The sequence below is a fragment of the Phacochoerus africanus genome, chromosome 9 (assembly GCF_016906955.1).
Source record: "Phacochoerus africanus isolate WHEZ1 chromosome 9, ROS_Pafr_v1, whole genome shotgun sequence".
In the NCBI taxonomy this organism is placed as follows: domain Eukaryota; kingdom Metazoa; phylum Chordata; class Mammalia; order Artiodactyla; family Suidae; genus Phacochoerus; species Phacochoerus africanus.
Window position 1 is genome coordinate 65,917,464 of NC_062552.1, and position 24,251 is coordinate 65,941,714.

Sequence of the window (24,251 nt, forward strand, 5' to 3'; positions counted from 1 at the left end):
TTCAGGCTTATGATTACATACTACCAGTGACTTATTTCGGTGATTATTTCAGATGCCCTAGAGAGAAACATACAATTCCACTGGTTTGATATTCCATAGATACTTTCAGTCCCAGGTTTTCTCAATTAATATATTCTTTCGGGGCTATTTAACATGGTTTTGAAAAAATTATACTCTAGGTAACTTAGTCTGCTTGACAACATAACTGTTGGTGATGGAAACCTGACAAACTTCTATTTTGAAAGTGGAAGAAGTATATTATTCTTAGGACCAGGTTTCAGTACCTTAAAATGAGTTTCCTATATTTAGTTTAAAAAAATAGATTCCTAATCTAGGAATCATTTAGACTTCTAATAATTTTGAGTATTTGACTCCTAAAATTGCTTGTTTTTGTAAAAGAGTACACGTGCACTTCTGAGAAACTGTTTTTATGTAACAGTGGTGCTCAAAATGTGGTCCCCAAACCAGCAGCATCAGCAGGAACTTTTTAGAAATGCAAATTCTCGGCCCCACCCCAGACCTTCTGAATCAGGAACTCTGGGTGTAGGGCCAGAAATCCTGTTTTAGCAAGCCCTCCAGGTGACGCTGATGAACATTAAAATTTGAGAATCAATATTCTAAAATACAGGAGAAATAGAAATGGTTTAAGTTTAATAATTTTACATTTTATCTTTTAAAATATGTGGGTTTTTTTGTTTTGCTTTGTTTTGTTTTAAGAAACTAAGTACTTATATATAATTGTGTAGAGTAAAAAGTGAAGTCCTCTTCTGGATTAGAATTTAACCCAGAAGTAATTGTATTAATGGTACTAATAATTGTTTCTGTAATCCTTAGCCTTAAAAACACTGAAAAACCACTTTTTAAAATCCATCGGGGAGTTCCCATTGTGGCTCAGCATTAACAAACCTGACTAGTACCCATGAAGACTCGGGTAAGCTGCCATGAGCTGTGGTGCAGGTTGCAGACGCAGCTTGTTCCCGAGTGGCTGTGGCTGTGGTATAGACTGGCAGCTACAACTCCGATTGGACCCCTAGCGTGGGAACTTCCATATGCCACGGGTGCAGCCCTAAAAAGCAAATAACTAACTAACTATATAAATAATAAAATCCATTAGAAAGAAACTATTACCTAGTTAATCTCTAATCACTTATTTCCAATCACTGGTAATCAGCAATGTTTATGAAAGTAAACTGGGAAAAATGACAAGCTTTTGATTCTAGATTTTAATACAGGAAAAAAATTACTCAAATATCTCAGAGCAGACATGAGGGCAGCCTTCTTTAAAGGCAATAAAAGCAGCATTACCCCCAAAATTTGAGACGCCAGGAATAAGACCTTCTACCTCTAAAGCCAACTCTTAAGAGCTAGTCTTTAAGCAGGAGAAACTATTATATGGAGAATATTAAAAGTGAAAGAGGTAAAATAAAAATTTCGCTACAATACTTAATCTCACATTTGCCATTGCAAATATAGGCAGGAGTTTCCTGTAACATTATTGAAACATAATTTCAAGCACAGATGGTGTCCAACTCCAAACATTTCTATAGTTGGAGCCAAAAAAAAAAAAAAGATGCCCAGGATTATATACACATATAAACAGTGAACAGTTTATCTTACTTTAGACTCTTATGGTACTGAAACATTAACAAAAGGTTATGTAAATCACAGGCAAGAAATAAAATAACTTGGGTGGCAGAAAAAAATGAGAACTCACTGCCAAGTAAAAGCTACTGACAAATGACTTTTAATGGCTAACACCCTTCCCTCCATTTTTCTCTCACTGTAGTAAAACCAACTAAGAGATGGCAATCAAAACAAATTCTGCAATGTTTCTTCCAAACTACTTTCTACTGAATGCCCCAAGCATGCTGTAAGAATGAAAGCATTCAGTGCTGATGTCTGCCCATAATTCTTTTAAATTACATTATAAATTTCCTTTCTGCGAAAGCCATTTTAACCAATTCTCAGTTATCTACAAAAACAGGGAACAGCATTTTGAACAGCAAGCAAGATTAACTAAAATGATGTACTTTTCCCCCTATACACCCTCTACTAGAGGAGCTTATGAACAATTGAAAACCCCAAATGAAAGCTGCAAAAGGAGCCAGGAACAAAAACATGGGTAGGCGTGTGGGGAGGATGGGAGGTGGTGGGTGGTGAGTGGGTAACAAGAGAGAAAATGTAGGATAAGAAGCTTTCTGCCTTTTTTTTTTTTCTTTTTTTGTAAGTCCTTTTGTCTTTTTAGGGCCTTACCTGCGGCATATGGAGGTTCCCAGGCCAGAGGTTGAATTGGAGCTGCAGCCACTGGCCTACACCAGTAACACCAGATCTGAGCCATGGCTGCGACCTACAACACAGCTCACAGCAAGGCCAGGGATCGAACCCGCGTTCTCATGGATGCTAGTTGGGTTTGTTAACTGCTGAGCCATGACGGGAACTCCAAAAGCTTTCTACTTTACATCCGTTTGTTTTCAGGGTGAGAGCTTAGTATGCCATTCCTGTCCCCTCAAAGCAATCCCACATTGCTAGTTATTAGTGATGACTTGGTGGCTCAAAAGAAAAATCCATCTGAAAATGAAAGTTGTGAAAGTATGTGTGAAGTATGAGTTACGGAGACTTCGTAATTCCTACTTGATCATTCTAGGGAAAATGATCAATAAAAGCATGAGTTCTTCCCACATAAATCTACAGTGAAGGAAACTGATATTGAAAAAAAACAATCTAGGCAAAGACAGTTTGCACTGATATGTTGAAATTCATTTCTGCCTCCTGGACTTGACCATTACAACAAGCAAGACATCACCCACTTCACTGTGGTGGTCAACCCTTCCCAGCACCTTGTAGGACTGCCCCATCTATCCTGTTGAACTCAGGTTTAGCTATGTAACTTGTAGCAGCTGGTATCATATATGAGCAGAAGCTTGGAGTCAGTGTGAACTTCACCACTTTCCCTTTGCCTTCTGCCGCAGTGACTGGAATTATTTCAAAAAGTTTTTCTGGGTCCTGGAATGAGAATGATGACGACACAGACTAAAATGGACATAAAGCAGGAAAAATAATTGGTTTTAAGCCAATGAAATTCTGAGTTTATTACTGCAGCATTACCTACCTAGCCTGACTAATAAAGTTATTTTTCATTTTCTCTGTACTATTGGTATACTTCTTATTTAGTTACTCTACTAAATAATAATTTACTAAATGAAGTTTAGCCATTTATTTAGAGACTCAGGTTTAGGTTCTAAGCATCAAAAAGGTTCTTTGAAAAGAATCAAAGTGAAAAAACTATAAGAGCAGATGGTCTGCTCTTTAAATTAGGAGTGAATATATCATAAAAAACTACTATGCTTTTATTTCTACAAAGTTAAGACCATGTACAACTAAATGCACTCACAGAGTTGCATTTTTAAAATCTACTTTTTATTTTAAATTCATTGGACTATGTGCCAGGCACTGCAATGGTAATTTTTAAGGATTAGTTCATTTAATCATCACATAGGAACCAGGAGGTTAAGTAACTTAGCCTAGGTCACAGAGCTACCACATGAAGTAGGCTGCCAAGAGTAAAGCTCAAGAAGTCTTTCAGTTAACCATGGAAAGCAGACAAGTCATTTCTTATCATATGAATTACCATATCCATGTGTTCATTCTTTCATTCATTCGCAAAGTATCTACTGAGCACTTATTATGTTCAAGGCCATTTTCTCAGTGCTGAGGATATAACAGCAAAGCAAGGAACACAAGATCTGCAGTCTTAGGGCGGTTACATTCTAATGGGGGACACTAATAAACAGAAAAATGTATAGGAAACTGTAGATATTAAGTGCTATGCAGGAATTAAATCAGTTATCTATTACTGGGTAAACCGTCTCTTATTTTCTCACAGTTCTATGTGTTGGCAATTTGGGTTGGGATCAGCTGGACATTATTCTATTCCACATGGTATAGGCTAGGCTCAGTCACATGCTTACAATTAGCTGGCAAGTTGCCTGGACGTGCTCGGCCCCAGATGACTTTACTCACATGTGTGGAGCCTTAGTTGGGATGGCTGAGTACACTTTATCTTTCTCCATAAGGCATCTCATCCTCAAGGAGACTAACCTGAGCTTTTTCATAAGATGAACTTCCTAGACAGTGACAGCATAGCTGCATGGCCTGTGGAGCCCTTGCTTGGAAGTCCCACAATGTCACTTCTGCCACATTCACAGGGCAAGTCATAAGGAATCCTCAGATTCAAGAGACGGGGAAACAGATTCCATCTTCTGAGGAGAGAAACTGCAAAGAAGCTGTGGCCATTTTGAATCCACCACAGAAACAAATAAGGTTGACGTAACTGAAATACAGGCAGAGGCTGAATGAGCAGAGTAGAGTTACTTACATTAGAAGAATCAGGGAAGATCTCTGAGGTGCTGATAATGATCCAGTCATTTGAAGAAGGGAGAACATTAAAGGCTGAAGGAATATCAAGTACAAAGATCTTAAGACAAGCACAAAGTGTGGGTACATTGTGTTTCCTGAGGAACAGGAAACATTCTAGTGAGTCTGTAATTCAGTGAAAGGCAAAGGGAAAAAAACTAGGGAGGAGGCTGAAAACTGAGTAAAGATCAGACAAAGGTACTACAACCCATGATAAGGAAATTGATTTTACTCCAAGTACTATGTAAAGTCAGTGAGGCAGGGATGAAAAAGCAAGGAGCCCACTTAGGAGGTTAGCTGAGAAATGATAATAACGGAGAGAAAAAAGAAGTGATTGGATTACAGGATATATTTGGGAATTATGACCATTAAAACCTGTCAGTCTCCTGGAGGTGGGGCCAGTGAAAAAGGGTAGCTGAAGCTAAACTATGATCCTTGGTTTGGGGCTTGAACAATTAGGAGGATGCAAATTACTCACTCAAGCTTAGAAAAATGGATGCAGTTAATTTCTACCTTATTATTTATGCAATGCTTTTACTCAGAAGTATTTGTAAGAGCCAAAATAATATGTTGTTGGGGGAATGCCAGCTGCTCCAAAAACAGAGCTTATTAAATTAAAAGAAAAGGAGTTCCCTCCATGGCTCAGCTGTTAATGAACCCGACAAGGATCCATGAGGATGCGGGTTCGATCCCTCAGGGGGTTAAGGATCCCAGTGTTGCAGTGAGCTGTGGTGTAGGTTGCAGCCTCGGCTCGGATCCTGTGTTGCTGCGGTTGTGGTGTAGACCAGCAGCTGTAGCTCTGATTCCACCCCTAGCCTGGGAACCTCCATGTGGCGCAGGTGTGCCCCCCCCAAAAAAAAAGCAAAAAAATAAATAAATAAATAATAATTAAAAGAAATCGAATTCAAGAAAATCCAAAACACTTTATCTGCAGCAGGTAATGAGAAAGAGATGTTAATCGAAGTGCCACATTAGGGCTGACTGAAGTGCTACACAAGAGTTCAAACCTGACATTTTTTAATCTATCATTATTTCTCCCAAATTACAACATATTCTGGAGAATTCAATGTTACGAAACCATTCTGTAACTTCTTTTTATTTGAAGAAAAAATGTATCCCATGTATCTTGGGTAAACATTATTCTTCAATCTGACATTCCAAGTACATTTTTAAGAAAAGAGTCATACACAAACATAAGAATCACTGTTAACAGCCAAAAGGATGCAAAATATACTATGAACTTCTTGTTTAGATAACCATTAGCTTAATCAGTTCTAGCATTCGCAGATTGGCCTACAGACACATTCTCACATCTTAAAACAGTATCTGGGAGTTCCCGTGGTGGCTCAGTGGTTAACGAATCTGACTAGGAACCATGAGGTTTTGAGTTCGATCCCTGGCCTCGCTCAGTGGTTAAGGATCCGGCGTTGCCGTGAGCTGTGGTGTAGGTTGCAGACATGGCTCGGATCCTGCGTTGCTGTGGCTCTGGCGTAGGCCGGCAGCTGCAGCTCCAATTCAACCCCTAGCCTGGGAACCTCCATATGCCACTGGAGCAGCCCAAGAAAAATGGCAAAAAGACAAACAAAACAAAATAAAACAAAAAAAACAGTATCTGGTGTGGAATGGTCACTCCATAAACAGTAAATGATTCTACAGTGTAATTCCCGCTAAGATGTTCTAACTGTCCTTCTCAGGATGGAGGCTTTATAATTAATTTACCAGTCACTCAGAACACTTCCCTCTTCTTAAAAATTAATACAAATCCAAACCTTTCTTCTTTGAAAATTTGCTACCAAATAGATGTATGTATGTGTACGTATATACTCAAAACATATTTAAAAATTACAACTCAACAATAAAAAGACAAGTAACCCTATAAAAAAATGAGCAAAGGATTTTAAGAGACATTTCTCCAAAGAAGGTATACAAATGGCCAATAAGCATATAAAAAGATGTTCACATCATGTGTCATTAAGAAATGCAAATCAAAACTACAATGACATACCTTCTATTTCAAGTCTACTAGGATGGCTATAATTAAAAAAGACTGATAATAAGTGTTATCGAGGATGTGGAGAAATTGTAACTGTTATATACTGCTGATGGGAATATAAAATGGTGGAGCTGCTTTGGAAGTTTGGCACATTCTTAAATAGGTTAAATAGACAGTTACCACATGATTTGGAAATTCCACTGCTAGGTATATACCCAAGAAAACTGAACACCTGTTCACACAAACTTGTCCATGAAGTGGTCACAGTAGCATTATTAATAGCCAAAATGTAGAAATAATCTAAATCTCCATGAACCAATGAAGAGAAAAATAAAATGTGGCATATCCATACAAGGGAACATTATTCATCCACAAAAAGTAATGAAATACTGATTCATGCTACAATATGGATGAAATCTGGAAACATGCTAAGCAAAAAAATATGTCTAGAATAGGCAAATCCATGAAGACAGGAAATAGATTAGTGGTTAAAGGGGAGGAAGGAACTGGGGGTAACCACTAATGGGTATGGGGTTACCCTGAGGGAACTAAAAATGTTCTGGAATTAGAGAGCAGTAACGGTTGCAAAACTCCATCAGTATGTAGTTGTCCCTCAGTATCCAATAGGGCTTGGTTCCAGAATCCCTGGCAAATACCAAAACCCATGGATGTTCTAGTCCCTTACATAAAAATGGCATGGGACCGTCGGCCCTTTGTATCTGAAGATGTGGAACCAATGGACCACTGAACTTCATACTTTAAAAGGCTAACTATTATGGTTTATGAATTATAACCTTAATGAAAGAAAAAGAAAACTAATGTAGATACTAATTTAGATGTAAATCTAATGTAGATAACAGATATTACTTGATCAAACCCTAAATCATGCCAAAAATGAAACCTATAGTTGAGGAGTTTACAATCTTCAGTTTCATTCAGCATATTCTATAATATTATTAAGACACCAAAAGGGAGTTCCCACTGTGGCTCAGTGAGATAAGAACCTGACTAGTATCCATGAGGATGTGGGTTCAATCCCTGGCCTCGCTCAGTGGGTTAAGGATCCGGTTGTTGCTGTGAGCTGCAGTGTAGCCTTGGATGTGGCTTGGATCTGGTGATGCTGTGGCTGTGGTGTAGGCTGGAAGCTGCACCTCTGATTTGACCCCTACCCTGGGAACTTCCACATGCCACGGATGTGGCCCTAAAAAGACCAAAAAAAAAAAAAAAAGACACCAGAAACCTCAAGGTGAACCACTGATTTAGCAATAATTCTAGGCAAAAAAAAAAAAAAAAAAAGCTTTCTTTTTTAGTAACCGACAAAATCATATATTAATCATACAATTCCATACTGTATTTTTAAGAATCAAAAGTAACACTTAAATAGAAATCTTCACCTGAGTTTAGGCTCTTCTGAATCATGGGTGGCCAGAGTAGCTCTATACCACGTAACATACTACTCTCCTGAGACCCTGCTTTCATCATTTTTTTCCCCCATGCCCTCAGCATGCGGAAGTTCCTGGGTGAGGGATCAAACCCTCACCATGGCAGTGACCCGAGCCATAGCAGTGAGAATGCCACATCCTTAACTGCTAGGCCACCAGGGAACTCCTCATCTTTACTTTTGGATCGTTTTAGGACTAACAGCAAAGACAGACCAAAGAATACTGGGGGATTATCTGCCTTTCTGAATTATGCCATTCTGTAACTTAATTAACTTGAATGTTATAAGAAACTTTTTGCAAACATAAGTTTGCAGCCTGTGTAACAGTTTTCAAAATGCAAAAATTAATTGTAATAATCTCTCCTTGCTTTAAAATCCTGTACCTTACTCCGAGAAATGTGTCAATCACCATCACCTTTACTACATTGTTAGAATACTCTCAGCAAATATTTCAAGTTTAGATTAAGGTTAACATTAAACAGTGTGTGGGCATGGAAATACAACTCACCTGACATCATAAGTGGATGAACAGACAAATGCTGTGTACAACTAAATCTGCACATACCCAGGCAACAACGACCACCAATCAAGTCTCAGCTCTACATGGTGGCCAGCAAGTTTCTACTGACATCAACTATAAGACACACTCTGGCTTCAGAAGAAAACTCAAATATAAAGAGATGCATATGAAAAGTGAAAAAAATAAATTCACAATCAGAACTTATTTTTACTTTTTATTGTTTTTTAATTAAAAAAATTTTTTTTTAATTTTTGCTTTTCAGGGCCACACCAGCGGCATATGGAGGTTCCCAAGCTAGGGGCTGAATCAGTGCTACAGCTGCTGGCCTACACCACAGCCACAGCAATGCAGGATCCGAGCCGTGTCTGTGATCTACATCACAGCTCACAGCAACGTGAGATCCATAACCCACTGAGCGAAGACAGGGATCGAACCCGCAACCTCATGGTTCCTAGATGGATTTGTTTCCGCTGTACTACAATAGGAACTCCTAGAATTTATTTTTAGCTCCTTAATTTCCATCACCCCTAAGCTGCAGACTCTGAGATCAAGACATGTGATCAAAGTGCTACTCCCTAAATAATGAATGTAAAATGGTCTTTTCTAATTTATGAACTTACACAGAACAATGCTAGATGTATAATTAACCACTAACGGAAAAGAACCAAGAAGAATTTGGAACATGTTATAGAGAGTTCATGGGAAGAATATAAACAATCTGTACATTATTCCACAGAAAAAGCCTGGAAACTTCTTTACACAAAGATGAAAAATTCAAGGTTCAAAGAACTAGGTTTCCTAATCTTTCCTTCATGCACACTTATAAGCAACTCTATTAAGAGAGAGAAAAAGAAAGAGGACAAATAAGATGGTCAAGAATTATTTTCTTGGAGTTTCTGTTATGGCTCAGTGGTTAACGAACCCGACTAGCATGCATGAGGATGCAGGTTCATTCTCTGGCCTCGCTCAGTGGGTTAAGGATCCGGCGTTGCCATGAGCTGTGGTGTAGGTCGCAGCCACGGCTCGGATCTGGTGTTGCTGTGGCTCTGGTGTAGGCCGGTGACTACAGCTCCGATTAGACCCCTAGCCTGGGAACCTCCACATGCCTCTGGTGCGGCCCTAAAAGACAAAAATAAAATAAAATGAAATAAAGTAAATAAAAGAATTATTTTCTTTTCTGGGCTATTAAATTTTGTTTACAAATTTTAAAAATGTTTGATCTAAAAAATTGGGGTAAAAACTGTCCAGCTCTTTTCACTTAGGAGATTCATGGCACAAATGTAACTAGTTGAAGCAATCATGTAATAAGCAACCTGGAAGAAATGCGTTCTACTTGGGCACTTTTATACACTGTTGGTGGGAGTATACATGGCTACAATCATTTCCAAAAGCAATCTGGCAATAAATAGTGAAACTTTTAAAAATATCCATACCCTTTGACTCAAGAGTTCTATTTCTGGGTATCTATTCCCTGGACATCATCTGAAACATGCACCAAGATCTTCTTCCGAGCATTATGTACCATGGCGAAAAATGAGAAACAATCTAATAGGCCCACCAACAGGGAAATGATTAAAAAATTGTGGTGTGTTCAAAAAATACCGTTATTTTAAAATATCTACCAAGAATGCCTTTTTACTTTTTTCCTTTCCTGATGGTGATTTTTTAAATTTTAAAGTAATATATACTCAATGTGAAAGAAAATTTTTAAAATTTTATGTATGCTTCAAAGGTCCTCCCATCTCAAATATTTTAAAAAGAATATGATTTTTCCTACTCCTTTGATAATTTCACTTTTATTGAGAGCTCTCAACAACTAAATTAAAATAGAAATATATAGTTATTTATACCATTGTAGCTCAAAACATAGAAAAATACTAGGAAGTAAAACATTGACAGTGATTATTGCCGAATGTTAACATTTTATATTATTTTCTTTTCTGTAATTTTCAAACTTTCTACAATAATCATGCATTACTTTTATAATCATTAGAAAACAACATTTCTTAAAATCATGTTTAAAATTTTACTTAAGTTTGTGATGGCACGGATGGTTTCAATTCTCTTTTTTTTTTTTTTTTTCTTTTCAGGGCTGCACCAGCGGCATATGGAAGTTCCCAGGCTAGGGGTCAAATAAGAGCTGCAGCTGCCAGCCTACACCACAGCCACAGCAACACTGGATCCAAGCCATGTCTGCAACCTACACTACAGCTCATTGCAATGCTGGGTCCTTAACCCACTGAGGGAGGCCAGGGGTCAAACCGGCATATCATGGATACTAGTCAGGTTCTTAACCTGTTAAACCACAATGGGAACTCTAATTCTCAATCAAGTATTATTTGAGTACCTGACCTAGAGTCTAACACTAATATTTAGTCTAATACTAAGGCAGAGATTTGTATTTTAACTCCATTGACATGGATGACATGACAGGAGAAAATCTGAAATTGCTAAATAGGGGTTGGCTGCAAGCAAGAATTGTCGTTCCACTTGGAAAGTTAACTTTTTTATAATGATTTTTATTTTTTCCATTAGAGCTGGTTTACAGTGTTCTGTCAATTTTCTACTGTACCACAAGGTGACCCAGTCACACATACATGTATACATTCTTTTTTCTCACATTACCATGCTCCATTATAAGTGACTAGATACAGTTTCCAGTGTTATTTTCCAGTGTTACACAGCAGGATGGAAAGTTAATCTAAATAGCAATCATAGCAATAGTTACCCCTATTAAATACTTGGTATATGCCAAGTATTCTCCTTAACTCTTTAAGAGATAGGTACTATTTTACAGATTGGGAAACTAAGGCATAGAGACATTAAGTAACTTGCTCAAACTATGAAAGCAATTAAAAGTGGCAAACTGAATGTCAAGAGTCTGGCTCCAGAATCCCCATTCTTAACTTTTAAACTAAAATGCTACTTTAAAGCTATTTAAAACTCTATGAAATACTATTCAGGTGGCACCTCTAAGATGAGTCTCCGAGGTTAGGTTTCCCAAATATAATACCAGGGCACTGCCACAAGATAATAGTGCTCTGAAGAGCTGGGTAATAACAATTACCTGTCATATCAACTGTTGCTAACGTTAATTAAAAAAAAAAATTTTTTTGGCCACACCCACAGCATGTGGAAGTTACTGGGCCAGGGATCGAACCCATGCTGAGGTTGGGACCTTCACCACACCTGCAGCAACAACAGACCCTTAATCCACTACACTGCAAGGGAACTTCCTAAATTATTTTAAAAGCTAAAAGTAGTGGCAGATGACTATGATTACCATGGCCCACCATTTGTTCTCTGTTTCTCTGTTTGCCAAAATCTGCTAGAATCTTTTAAAATGTATGACGTTATAACTGCTTTCGAAGGACTTGCTGTACAAAACTGACCTTAATTTTCTAGCCTCTAAAATTGGGATTAAAATAATTGCTCACTAGCATTATAAAAAATCATGGTATTCCTATTAGAAACTACCAGGACACTTAGAAATTAATAGAACAAAAATTATTTTACAAGAAACAAGAACTGCTTAGGTTAATTTATGAACATGGTATGTTTGGAAAAACACAAATGTGAGTAATGAGTGACTGATCTCTCTTAATAGCACATGTTGACAAATTTCAAATGGAGGGGTGAGATCCACAGGGACAAGATAGAGTACCTCTAAAGAAGAGAGATATAGCAGAAGGTTAGCTAAAGGTTACCCAAAAAGGACTACACTGGACCTTTGTTACTAGACTTTTTAATCTCTCACTCTTGCCCAGCCTGTAAGAGCCACTTACATGCCAAAGATGAAAACAGTGAATTTTAGATGACTGGTTGGCCACTGTGGCACCTCTGGGAACTTAATTTTAGAGGAACAGAAAATGGGGGAGCTAAGAGACCCAAGGAAGATCACAAATGGGTACAGTACATATTTCTAGAGATGCAGAATAACAAAATAAAATTTGTACTTACGACTTGTGATTCACGAGCTTTAGGAAACATCTTGGCAACATTGAGCCCATCAATGACAATATCAAAAGGAGGACAGTATCTTACGAAGTTCTGAAATCTCTTAAGTTCCTAAAAAAGAAAAGTCAGATAAAAATATTAATATGAACCTAGTAAGGTCTTTATTATAAACACACTGATATGACTTTTACTATTGTTCTGTTAAATCAAAATATTCATCATTTAAAAATACACACACACACACACACACACACACACACACACACACAAAGATGCTCTGTGATGGAGTTCCCGTCGTGGCGCCGTGGTTAACGAATCCAACTAGGAACCATGAGGTTGCGGGTTTGATCCCTGGCCTTGCTCAGTGGGTTAAGGATCCAGCGTTGCCGTGAGCTGTGGTGAAGGTCGCAGACGCGGCTCAGATCCCGAGTTGCTGTGGCTGTGGTGTAGGCCAGTGGCTACAGCTCCAATTAGACTCCTAGCATGGGAACGTCCATGTGCCATGGGTGCAGCCCTAGAAAAGACAAAAAATTTAAAAAAAAGATGCTCTGTGAAATGAAATCTGAAATGATCAGACTAATAGATACAACTGCATGTATTTAACTCATACATCTTACAATCTCTGAATGCTTTATACTTCACAAAATATTTCACATGGTATTTCATTTGATCTATAATCAGTTACCTAGTCCACTAAATTGACACACATGGTAGTCATGATGAGAATAAAATATCAAAATCTTTATGTCCTGTTTTGTAAGCCAAGGAGGAGTGAATCTCATAAATGCCAGTCCACCAGCGCACCTGCACTGAGAAAACAAAGCTCTATAATCTGTAGCTCCTCCTTTGTCATCAAAACTTTGCTGGAGTTTTCACTGTGGCCCAGCAGGTGAGGGATCCAGCGGTGGTGTCTCTGTGGCGGCATGAGTTGGATCCCCAGCCCAGCACAGTGGATAAGGGTCTGGCATTGTTGCAGCTGTGGCAGAGATTGCATCTGTGGCTTGAATTCAATTCCTGGCCGGGGAACTTCCACGTTCCATAGGTGTGGCCAAAAAAAGGAAAAAAAAAAAAAAGAGGGTTTGTTTACTTATGACTATTTGGAAGGGTTGAAAATTCATTCATTCATTCATTCAACAAACATTTGTTGAGGACCTGCTACATACCCAGCAGTTACCAAAGATAAAACCCAATTTAATGGGTTTGCATTTTAATGGGAGGCACAAAATAAACAAAATAAGTAAGTTAATATATTAAATGTCAAATGTAATGAGTGCTTATAAAGGTAAGAAGAGGAGAGGAAGTTCCACTTCTGGTGGAACTACCATATAATACAATATTTTCTCTATTAAAAATAACTATTTGAAGGTATGAAAGAATGACCGAAAGCAGGTAGAAACTAGAGGGAACGCAACATTTGAAAGAAGGTTTGGTGGTTTTAAAACATGTCTGAAAATTCTTTGACACTCTTCTCTCAAAAGGTGGAGTCTAATTCTCTCCACTTGAATAGAGGCGGTTCTTGTGACTGTCTCAGAAGATGAATGTGGCAAAAGTGACACTATGTGATTTCTGCAGCTAGGTAATAAAAGGCAATAAACATCTATCTGGCTCTCCCTCTTAGGATGTTTGCTCTTGAAACCCAACCATCATTAAAAAGCCCAGGCATAGGTCAGGTATAGGTATTCTACTTGACAGTCCAGTTGAGTCCCAGCCAAAAGCCAACATCAACCGTCAGATCTATGGGAGAAAGATTTCAAGATGACTGCAGCCTTCATTTGATTACAACAGTAGAAGAGTCAAGCAAGAACCATACAACTGAGTCTAGTCAAACCCTAGAACCATTAGGTATAATAATAGTAATAGGTGACTGTCTCTGCTTAAGGCCACAACATTTGATAGATAACATGTCATCTATATATGGATAACCAGAAAAGAAGTGAACTGCACCAGGAGCAATGTACCTATATTTGGCTTTTTGCTAGAGGGCACTCTCTAGTCAGCAGGGCGTGCAGGGGCAGCTGAAAATCAAGCAGAAAGCTACAGAAATTGGAAGACAAAAGGTGGGGCTGCCAGCGAGGCTGGAAAGTGAGAGAAGGGATGCTAGAAAAGAAGGAACTGCAAAAGTCTGTGTGTAAATCTGCTCCAATCCTTGGCTAATTCTTGATATGTACATGTACAGAGGAGATTTTAAAGCCCTGAGCAAAGATTTACTATCCACTGCAAAAGTAGCAGACTCTGGAGTCTGAGTCTAACCAAGTTAGACTGGCCCAGGAACTCCATACACCTCAGCATTGGCTAACAAAGAAAAAAAAGAATGCAATGAAATCTTTTTTTTTTTTTAATTTGATTAACCCAAAAGAACATGACAGTAGGAACAGAGGGACCAAAAATTTGGGGGATGAATATAAAACAAGTAACAAAATAAAATATTTAAATTCATCTCCATCAAAATGCTGCTTATAGGAGTTCTCTTGTGGTGCAGCAGATTGGGGATCCAGCACTGTCACTGCAGTGGCTCAGGTCACTGCTGTGGCACAGGTTCAATCCTTGGCCTAGGATATTCCACAGTTGGTGGCAGGTGCAACTAAAAAAAAATGCTGTTTATAAGAGACGCATTTTGTTTTTACCTTCCAATTTTATGGTGATATAATTGACATACAGCATTGTATAAGTTTAAGGTGTACAGCATAATGATTTGACTTACGTACATCATGAAATGATTACCACAATAAATTTAGTGAACATTCATCAACTCAATAGACACAAAATATTTTTAGAAAGAAAAAAATTCTTGGGGTGGCACAGCAGGTTAAGGATCCCCTGTAGTCTCTGCAGTGGTTCTGGCTGATGCTATGGCATAGGTTATAGCTGCAGTTCAGATTAGATCCCTGGCCCAGGAACTTCCATATGGCAAAGGTGCAGCCAAAAAAAAAAAAAAAAAGGGAAGAAAAAAGAAAAAGAAAAAACAATTTTTTCTTGTTATGAGAACTTTTAGGGTTTACTCTCCTAACAACTTTTATATACAATATACAGCAATGTTAATTATATTTATCATGTTATACATTATATCCCTAGTACTTAATTATCTAAATAACTGGAAGTTTGTGCCTTTGGACTAACTTTATCCAATTTGCCCCTCTCCCACCCACTGCCTCTAATAACCACAAATCTGATCTCTTCTTTTGTGAGCTTGCTTGGTTTTTTTGCTTGCTGGTTTTTTGTTTTGTTATTTTTTTCCCCTTGGGTGTGTGTGTGGGGGGGACACCTGCCACATATGGAAGTTCCCAGGCCAGCCACAGCCACAGCCACAGCTATGTCAGATCAGAGTCTCGTCTATGACCTACACCACAGCTTAGGGCAATGCTGGATCCTTAATCCACTGAGCAAGGCCAGGGATGGAACCCACATTCTCATGGATACTAGTTGGGTTCGTAATCCTTTGAGTCACAACCACAACTCCCTTGTGAGTTAGCTTGGTTTTTCGGTTTTTGGGGTTTTTTTTTTTTTTTTTTTTTTTGCTTTTTAGAGCCATACCTGCAGCATATGGAAGTTCCCAGGCTAGGGGTTGAATCAGAGCTGTGGCCGGTGAACCGTACCACAATCACAGCAATGTGGGATCCGAGCCATGTCTTCGACCTACACCACAGCTCACAGCAACGCCAGGTCCTTAACCTACTGAGCAAGGCCAGTATTCGAACCTGCCACCTCATGGTTCCTAGTCAGATTCATTTCTGCGTTGCCACAACGGTAACTGCCAAGTTTGGTTGTTTCTGAAGTATAATTTACCTACAACTCTATGCTGATTCTTGATGCACAACATAGCAATTTGCTATTTCTATACATTTCAAAATTATCACAATAAATCAAGTTACAATCTGTCACCATAGAAAGATACTACATTATTATTGACTATATTCCCCATACTGTACATTTCATACCTGTAATTCATTTATTTTGTAACTGGGAAGTTTGTACCTCTTAATCTCTCACCTATTCCTCTCAGCCTCCACCCCCATATCCTCTGGCAAACACCTGTTTGTTCTCTGTATCTACGACTCTGTTTCTGTTTTGCTGTTTGTTCATTTGTGTGGTTTTTAGACTCCACATGTAAGTGAAATCAAGCAGTATTTGTCTTTCTCTGTCTGACTTCTTTCACTTAGCATCATATCCTTTAGGTACATCCACGTTGTTAAAAATGGAAAATTTTCATTCTTCTCTATGGCTGAGTAATAGTCCATTGCGATATATACACCTAAACTATACACACATGCAGGCCACATCTTCTTTATCCATTCACCTATTGGTGGGCACTTAGATTGCTTCCATTATCTGGACTATTGTAAACAATGCCACAGTGAACACTGGTGTGCGTATATCTCTTCAAATTAGTGTTTTTGTTTTCTTTGGATAAATACCCAGGAGTGGACTTGCTGGATCATATGGAAGTTCTATTTTCAGTTTTCTGTGGAACTCCCTTACTGTTTCCCATTACCAGTTTACATTCCCATCAGCAGTGAGCAAGGGTTCACTTTTCTCCACATCCTCACTAGCACTTATTATTTGCTGTCTTTTTGATAATAATCATTCCAGCAGGGTGAGGTAATATCTCTATGTGGTTTTGATTTTCATTTCCCTGGTGATCAGTGATGTTGGGCATCTTTTCATACGCCTATTGGATATCTGTATGTCTTATTTGGAAAAATGTCTATTCAGGTCTCTGCCACTTTTTTTTTTTTTTTTTGTCTTTTTGCCATTTCTTGGGCCGCTCCTGCGGCATTTGGAGGTTCCCAGGCTAGGGGTCTAATCGGAGCTGTAGCCACCGGCCTACACCACAGCCACAACAACGCAGGATCCGAGCCATGTCTGAAACCTACACCACAGCTCACGGTAATGCCAGATCCTTAAGCCACTGAGAAAGGGCAGGGACCGAACCCGCAACCTCATGGTTCCTAGTCGGATTCGTTAACCACTGCACTGCAACAGGAACTCCCCTCTGCCACTTTTTAACTGGATTATTTTGTTTTTTTATATTAAGATCTATGAGTTATTTGTATATTTTGGATATTAACCCCTTATCAGATAGAACATTTGCAAATATCCTCTCCCATTCAGGTGGCGTTTTCATTATGTTGATAATTTCCTTCACTGTGCACAAGTTTTTTAGTCTGATGTAGTCCCATTTGATTAAAATATTGAATTCAACCATATCAAAAACACTACTTATATGAGATGTACTTTAAATATAAAGATATGGACAAGTTGAAAGAGAAAAGTAAGAAGAAAATATTTATCATGCATCAGTAAACTTAAGAAAGGTGGAGTAGAAACACTAATTTTAGACAAAATAAATTTCAAGAAAGCAATTATTACAAAAATACAAAGGGATACTTTTTAATGACAACAAAATCAATATATCTGGAAGTCATATTTATAAATAAGAACACAGCTTTGAAATATATGAAGCAAAACAACAGAATTGAAGAGAGGAACATAAAAGTCTATAATCATAAATGCTAATTTCAATATTCCTCTCTCCATAATTGTTAGAACAAGTAGGTGAAAATGAGAAAGGAGAGAAGACCTAACCTACACTATTAACCACTTTGACTTGACTAATATCTAAGGGACAATATATCCAACGATGACAGGATATTTCTTCTTTTCAAGTACATATGGGCAGTTCTAGCTCATAAAGTAAGTCTCAATGCATTTCAAAATATTAAAATCTGAAAGAATATGTTTGCTGATTACACACACCACACACACACACACACACACACAAATGAAACCAAAAGCAGTCAGATATTTAGAAAAGTTCCAATTATTTCTAAATAATACTTCTAAATAACCCATGGGTCAAAAGAGAAGCTACACAGGAAATATTTTGAACCAAGGTAACAATAAAATATTAAATATCAGAAATATTTTGAAGTGATAATAAAACATTAAACATCAAAATATCAACATTAAATTGGGCTGCATTAGAGCAATACTTAGCTTTAAACACTTACTTGAAAAGGTCTAAAAATCACTGATCTAAGTTTTTGCTTTTAGCTAGGAAAAGAGCAAATTAAATTTCAAAGAAAGCAGAATAATAAAAAGTAGAATCAGAGAAACAGAAAACAGAAAATTAAGTAAATGAACAAGGGAAAAGTTGGGTAAAAAATGAACCCCAGTCCCTATTTCACATCACACTAAAAAAGTTTTTTTAATTTTATTGGAGTATGGTTGACTTACAACATTGTGTTAGTTTCAGGTGTATAGCGAGTGATTCAGTTATACATATACATATATCCATTCTGTTTCAGATTCTTTTCTTATGTAGGTTATTATAGAATCCTGAGTATATTTCCCTGTGCTATAGAGTAGGTCCCTATTGTTTATCTATTTTATATATAGTAGTGTGCATATGTTAATCCCCAACTCTTAATGTATCCCTCCCCCTCACAATTCCTCTTTGGTAATCAAAAATTATCTTATTATAGATCATAAGCCTAAACCTAAAAGCTAAAACTATGAAATATAAATACAAGGGCCAAACCTAGATGAAAACAGAATTCTGCACATCAGGAAAAGCAAAAATTTCTTGGGCAACATAGTCATTACCGATATTCACAGAGTGTGTCTCTTGATATGTTGCCTCTGACAAGGATACAACAGCATTTTTGTGATACTCTTGCCAAAAATGCATAGCCTGAACCTAATCATAAGGAAATAGGTAAAAACCAAATCGAGAGGCTATCTACAAAATAATAATGTCTCTTGATATGTTGCCTCCGACAAGGATACAAGAGCATTTTTGTGATATTCTTGCCAAAAATGCATAGCCTGAATCTAATCGTAAGGAAATATCAGGCAAAAACCAAACTGAGAGACCATCTACAAAATAATAGGCTATACCTTTACTTTTTTTTTCTATTTTCTTTTTTGGCCACTCCCAAATGTGGCATAACGAAGTTCCCAGGCCAGGGATCAAATCCAAGCCAGAGCTGTGACCTACACCACAGCTGCAGCAACATCAGATCTCAACCCACTGCACAAGGCTGAGGATCGAACCAGCACTGCCACAGAGACAAGCCGGGACATTAACCTACTGTGCCACAGCAGGAACTCCCCTATACCCTTATATTTAGAAAAAGTCAAGGTCCAAGAAAGATGAAGAAAACTGAGATTTTTGTTGCAGATAAAAAGAGACCAAAGAAACATGACAACTAAACCCAATGAATAATCCTGGATTGGATCTGAGGGAAAGAAAAACTTAAACAGAACCTTGTTGAGACAAGTGACAAAACCTGCATATTGGCTGTGGATTAGAGAATACCACTGTATCAAAATTACAAAGATAAAGAAGCTCCTTTAGGTCAAGAAGCACATGAAAAGATACTCAACACCATTAGTCATTAGGGAAATGCAAATTTAAAACCAGAGTGAGAAATCATTATCCACCCACCAGAATGGTTAAAATTTAAGAGACTGACCATATTAAGTACTTGCAGCAACTGGAACTGTCAAATATTGCTAATGAAATGTAAAATGACACAACCACACTCTGGAAAACAGTTTGGCAGTTTCGTACAAGGTTAAGTATACATTTATTAACAATCCCTCCTATAGGTATTTATGGAAGAAAAATGAAAACATATATCCACAAAAAGACTTACATGTGAACGTTAATAATGCTTTATTAGTAACTGCCTCAAACTGTAAACAAGTCAAATGTCCCTTAACTAGTGAATGACCAGGGAAAAACATGGGATATCCAGACAATGTTTTACTATTCATCAACAAGAAGAAAAAAAATTTTGGTCACTCCTGGAGCATGCAGAAGTTCCTGGGCCAGGAATCAAACCCGAGCCATAGCAGGGAGAACAACGAATCCTTAAACCACTAGGCCACCAGGGAAGCCCAAAAAAGAAACTATTGATACACACAGAAACATGGATCTCAAAAGTATTATGCTAAGTGGAAAAAAAAAAAAGCAGACATAAAAGGCTATTTACAGATTGTATGATTTCATTTATATAAAACATAAGGCAAAACCATACCAACAGAAAGCAGATTCATGCTTTGAAGAAGGAGGGAGAGGGAACTGACTGCAATAAATACAAGGGAACCTTTGGGGGTGAATAAAATGTCCCATATCTTGATTATGGAGGTTATGACACAACGGCATGTATTTGTCAAAACTCACTGAACTGTACATTGGCAAATTATATCATGTGTAAATTATACCTTAATAAAGCTGACTGAAAAAGAAAAGGAAGAAAATCCTAGCAGTAATGTATATTTCATCTTTAAAATAACCATTGATCTAAAAGCTTCGACTGAAGTATTACTTGCTTCATAAACCAATTTTGTTTTCTCCAGCACATCGTAACTCTTGGGAGAGCAGACTACATGCCACAGTTCTGTGGATACCCTCCTACACATCTGACAGTACTAGGTGTACTATGAGTGCCAAAAGCATTTTCTGATTTATATACCATATTTACATGACATCAGACAAAAATAAACAAACAAAAATAACTAGCGATCCACACATAGTCTTTCACATGTCACTTGCTTCTTCAGCTTTGCTATTCCTGCCAACTCCAGTTATTTGGGACCATTCTCTTTCCTTTTACTCAGCAAAGCACTATTTTAAAATTTCTCTGCTCAAATCGACTTCCTGTAAAATGTTTAGAAAGTTCCAATTTCTATCAAAACTAACTAAATCCTGCTTGGAAGAAGAATACTATTTTTTATAAATGGAAAAAAAAACTATCAAGGAAATTAAAACAGTTTACATACAATATGACCATTTCTTGTTTCAGTCTGTAGGAACTAAGGAAAACCAAACAAATGCATTAAATTTCTATTCAGGTGTCACTAATAACTACCATGATAAAGATTCCCATTATAGTTCCAATTTATCACCTCGGGGCTGCTCTTGGTACTCATTACATTCACTTCAGGAGTGTAATGACGAACTAAGCTAGTTCAGTATTACTGGAAAAATGGACATCTGTGAAAATCAAGAGTTAAGCTAGAGAACTTACAAAATCCCCTTCCAGTTCTGACATTCTGTGTTAACAACTCTTGGAAATCCCTTAAAACCACAGAATGAAAAAGGCTAAACTTGAGAAGGTTTGTTTGAAAGGTGAGTCTCAGGAACCTCTGTGCAATCACAGGATGTGTAATATAACCCCATCCAAAGATTATCCTTCCGATCCACGTCTTCTAATAGACAGACAGGAAAATCCAAGATGTCAGGTTGTTGGTTTTTTCCCCCATTCCTAAAGCTCTGCTTATTAAATATGTTATCAGTCAGGGAGTAATACCTTACTCTGTCATATTTCCAGTAGACCCACAAGACGCTCACTTTACAAACTAAAGAAATTATATATCACTGCACTTAAAAGCCATTGCATAGACCTTGCTGATAAGGCATGACAAAGAAAGAGCTGACTAACTGAGAGAGCACACTGACTATAGCATAAGGGCATTGCAAATACGCAAGCTTAGCTATTTTAACAGTTAGTAATTTTAAGGGAAGACCAATTATTTCTTTCTAGGCCACTGATGGAATTGTACTTAACTATGACCTTGGGTATGAAAATCCACCAATCTTTTTTTTTTTTTTTTTTTTTAAATCTTTTTAGGGCTGCAGCCCTGGCCCGGGAACTTCCGCATGCCATGGATGCAGCCAAAACAAAACAAAAAAGCAACAACAACTTTTCAATTTTTTTTAATATTATCCAATCTTTCATTAGAAGCAATGAAGCAGAACTGCTATTTGTTGCTTTGTGGTTGTTACCTAATGAAAAAATGAGTCTCAAAAGGATCCAAAGATGGACAGACAGCAAGAGAGAAAAATAAAAGAATGGCCCTATAAGTGTAGAACGAGGTGATCGCAGCTCCTGCCATCAAAAAGTTGCCTTCATAATTATAAATGACGCTCACAACATTCGTGGCAGTATAACTTGACTCTTCTACACTACGGATGAGAAAGCAAATAGGTTAAGCGACTGATTTTTCTCAACAAATAATATTCAAAGAAACACTAACTTCTTTTTTAACCTTCCACTTAGAAGAGGTTAAAATTCTTCAAATTTGGGGGATGATCCATATGTTTAAGATGTTTACTTCTATTCTGAGACTTTGATGCAAATTTCACCAGGAAATTAAAAATAGACCTCTCACTTATTTTATTTAGTTAATTTCCTACTCTAGCAACTAAGGGGAAACAGAAGGACTATAAAAATATCTATTCAAAACTTTACATTATAAAAGAAGCAGTGATCTTAACATGTTAATTATATCCAATGTACTACAAACATCAGATAATATTTTCCAAAGATTAAAGGGAGAATTAAAACAACTGGCTTTAGTCACAGTGGATATGGAAAAACAGGGGAATACCAGCTATTTTGGTTGGAAGCACTGTTCTTAACATGGGAACAACAATTTAAAAAAATGCATCTCTGCATCAACGGGCAAATTCCTTCATGTGCCTTCTTTAAACCACAGGATCCAAATAAATCCAAAACAAAAAGAACTCTAATATGACTGCCTTAATGTAGCCTGGAAAAAATGGAGTCACATGTCTACAAAATCTCACTGCAATCTAACAACTGATAATCTTAGAAAGTTTATACTCAATTTAATAGCAAGTTATATTTTAATGTTTTTCATTCGGTAATTATAGTTACTATAGTGTAGAATCCTATTTAAAAATATTTATAATCTTATGTGAGTTTTCTGACTCCAGTAAGATGAAGAAACAAACAAAAAACCTTCTGGAGAGTTTGCTGGTGGCTCAGGGGGTTTAAGGATCCAGCACTGTCATTGCTGTGGCTCAGGTTACTGCTGCAGTACAGGTTTAGTCCCTGGCCTGGGAACGTCCTCATTCTGCATGCCACAAACACAGCCAAAAACAAAAAGCAAACGAAGCAAAAACAAAAAACAAAACAAAAAAACACTTCTTACAAATACCTAAAAAGGCTGGATAAACTACAACAGAGCTACTTAATACATGGCTGAACTTTTAAGAAAGGAAGAGAAATTTCTAAGTGCCAGAAATGAAACCAGATGTGGAAATCAGAATGGTAAGGATAAGAGTTGATGCTAACGTTGTCCAGGAGAGAAGGAAAAAGCGGAAATGGGATGGGTGTCAGCAAATAGGGCTTGGCTTTTGATAGTCCCAGGGGAACTGGAAATCTATCAAATCCTGGGCTCAAATGAGGGGGAAAACTGACAGTGAACTCAACAATAAAAGAAGAACCTTTACAAATGAGCACACTGATGTCAAAACAATACACTAGGAGTTCCCACTATGGCGCAACAGGATCAACAGCGTCTCTGCAGTGCCAAGATGCAGGTTCAATCCCCAGCTGGGGATAGTGGGTTAAAGGATCCGGTGTTGCCACAACTATGGTGTAGGTTGCAACTGTGGCTCAGATCTGATCCCTGGCCTGGGAACTCCATATGCTGTGGGGCAGCCAAAAACGAAAAAACAAAACAAAACACAATACACCAGCTTCTCTATCTCTGCTAGGGTCTAAGTAGGAAAAAAATCCCTTAAGAAATAGAAACTTCAGGCTAACGTCTTAAATGGCCTTGAAATACAAATTTAGACAAACTATATGACACAAAACCATTATGCTCTAATGAAAATTTACATAAAAACTGGTTCTGATCCAGTAATACCTCTTGGGCACTTGGCAGAATCATACACAAAACTTCTCTGGAGAGACACAATCAACAATCTGGACAACAAAGGGATTCTCGTAGAAAAAACAAGCCCCTCTAAATGGACCTCACCAACCCAAAATTGTAAAATACAAAAGTAAATTACCTATCGTTTGTGAGAGTCCCCTGACATAATAGAAGGATTAGAGCCCAAAGAACTCAGGATAAAGGATAACAGAAAAATCTAAGAGAAAATATAA

General features: G+C 37.6%; 1 protein-coding gene across 3 annotated transcripts in view; it reads right to left on the reverse strand.

Moving 5' to 3' along the window:
* Positions 1-24,251, reverse strand: part of PRORP (protein only RNase P catalytic subunit) — a 141,261-nt gene that overhangs the window by 74,678 nt on the left and 42,332 nt on the right. For all 3 annotated transcript variants that reach the window (XM_047794832.1, XM_047794831.1, XM_047794834.1), the window contains exon 5: positions 12,328-12,435. In XM_047794832.1, coding sequence (XP_047650788.1) covers positions 12,328-12,435 — 108 coding nt within the window. The remainder of the gene's footprint in view (positions 1-12,327; positions 12,436-24,251) is intronic.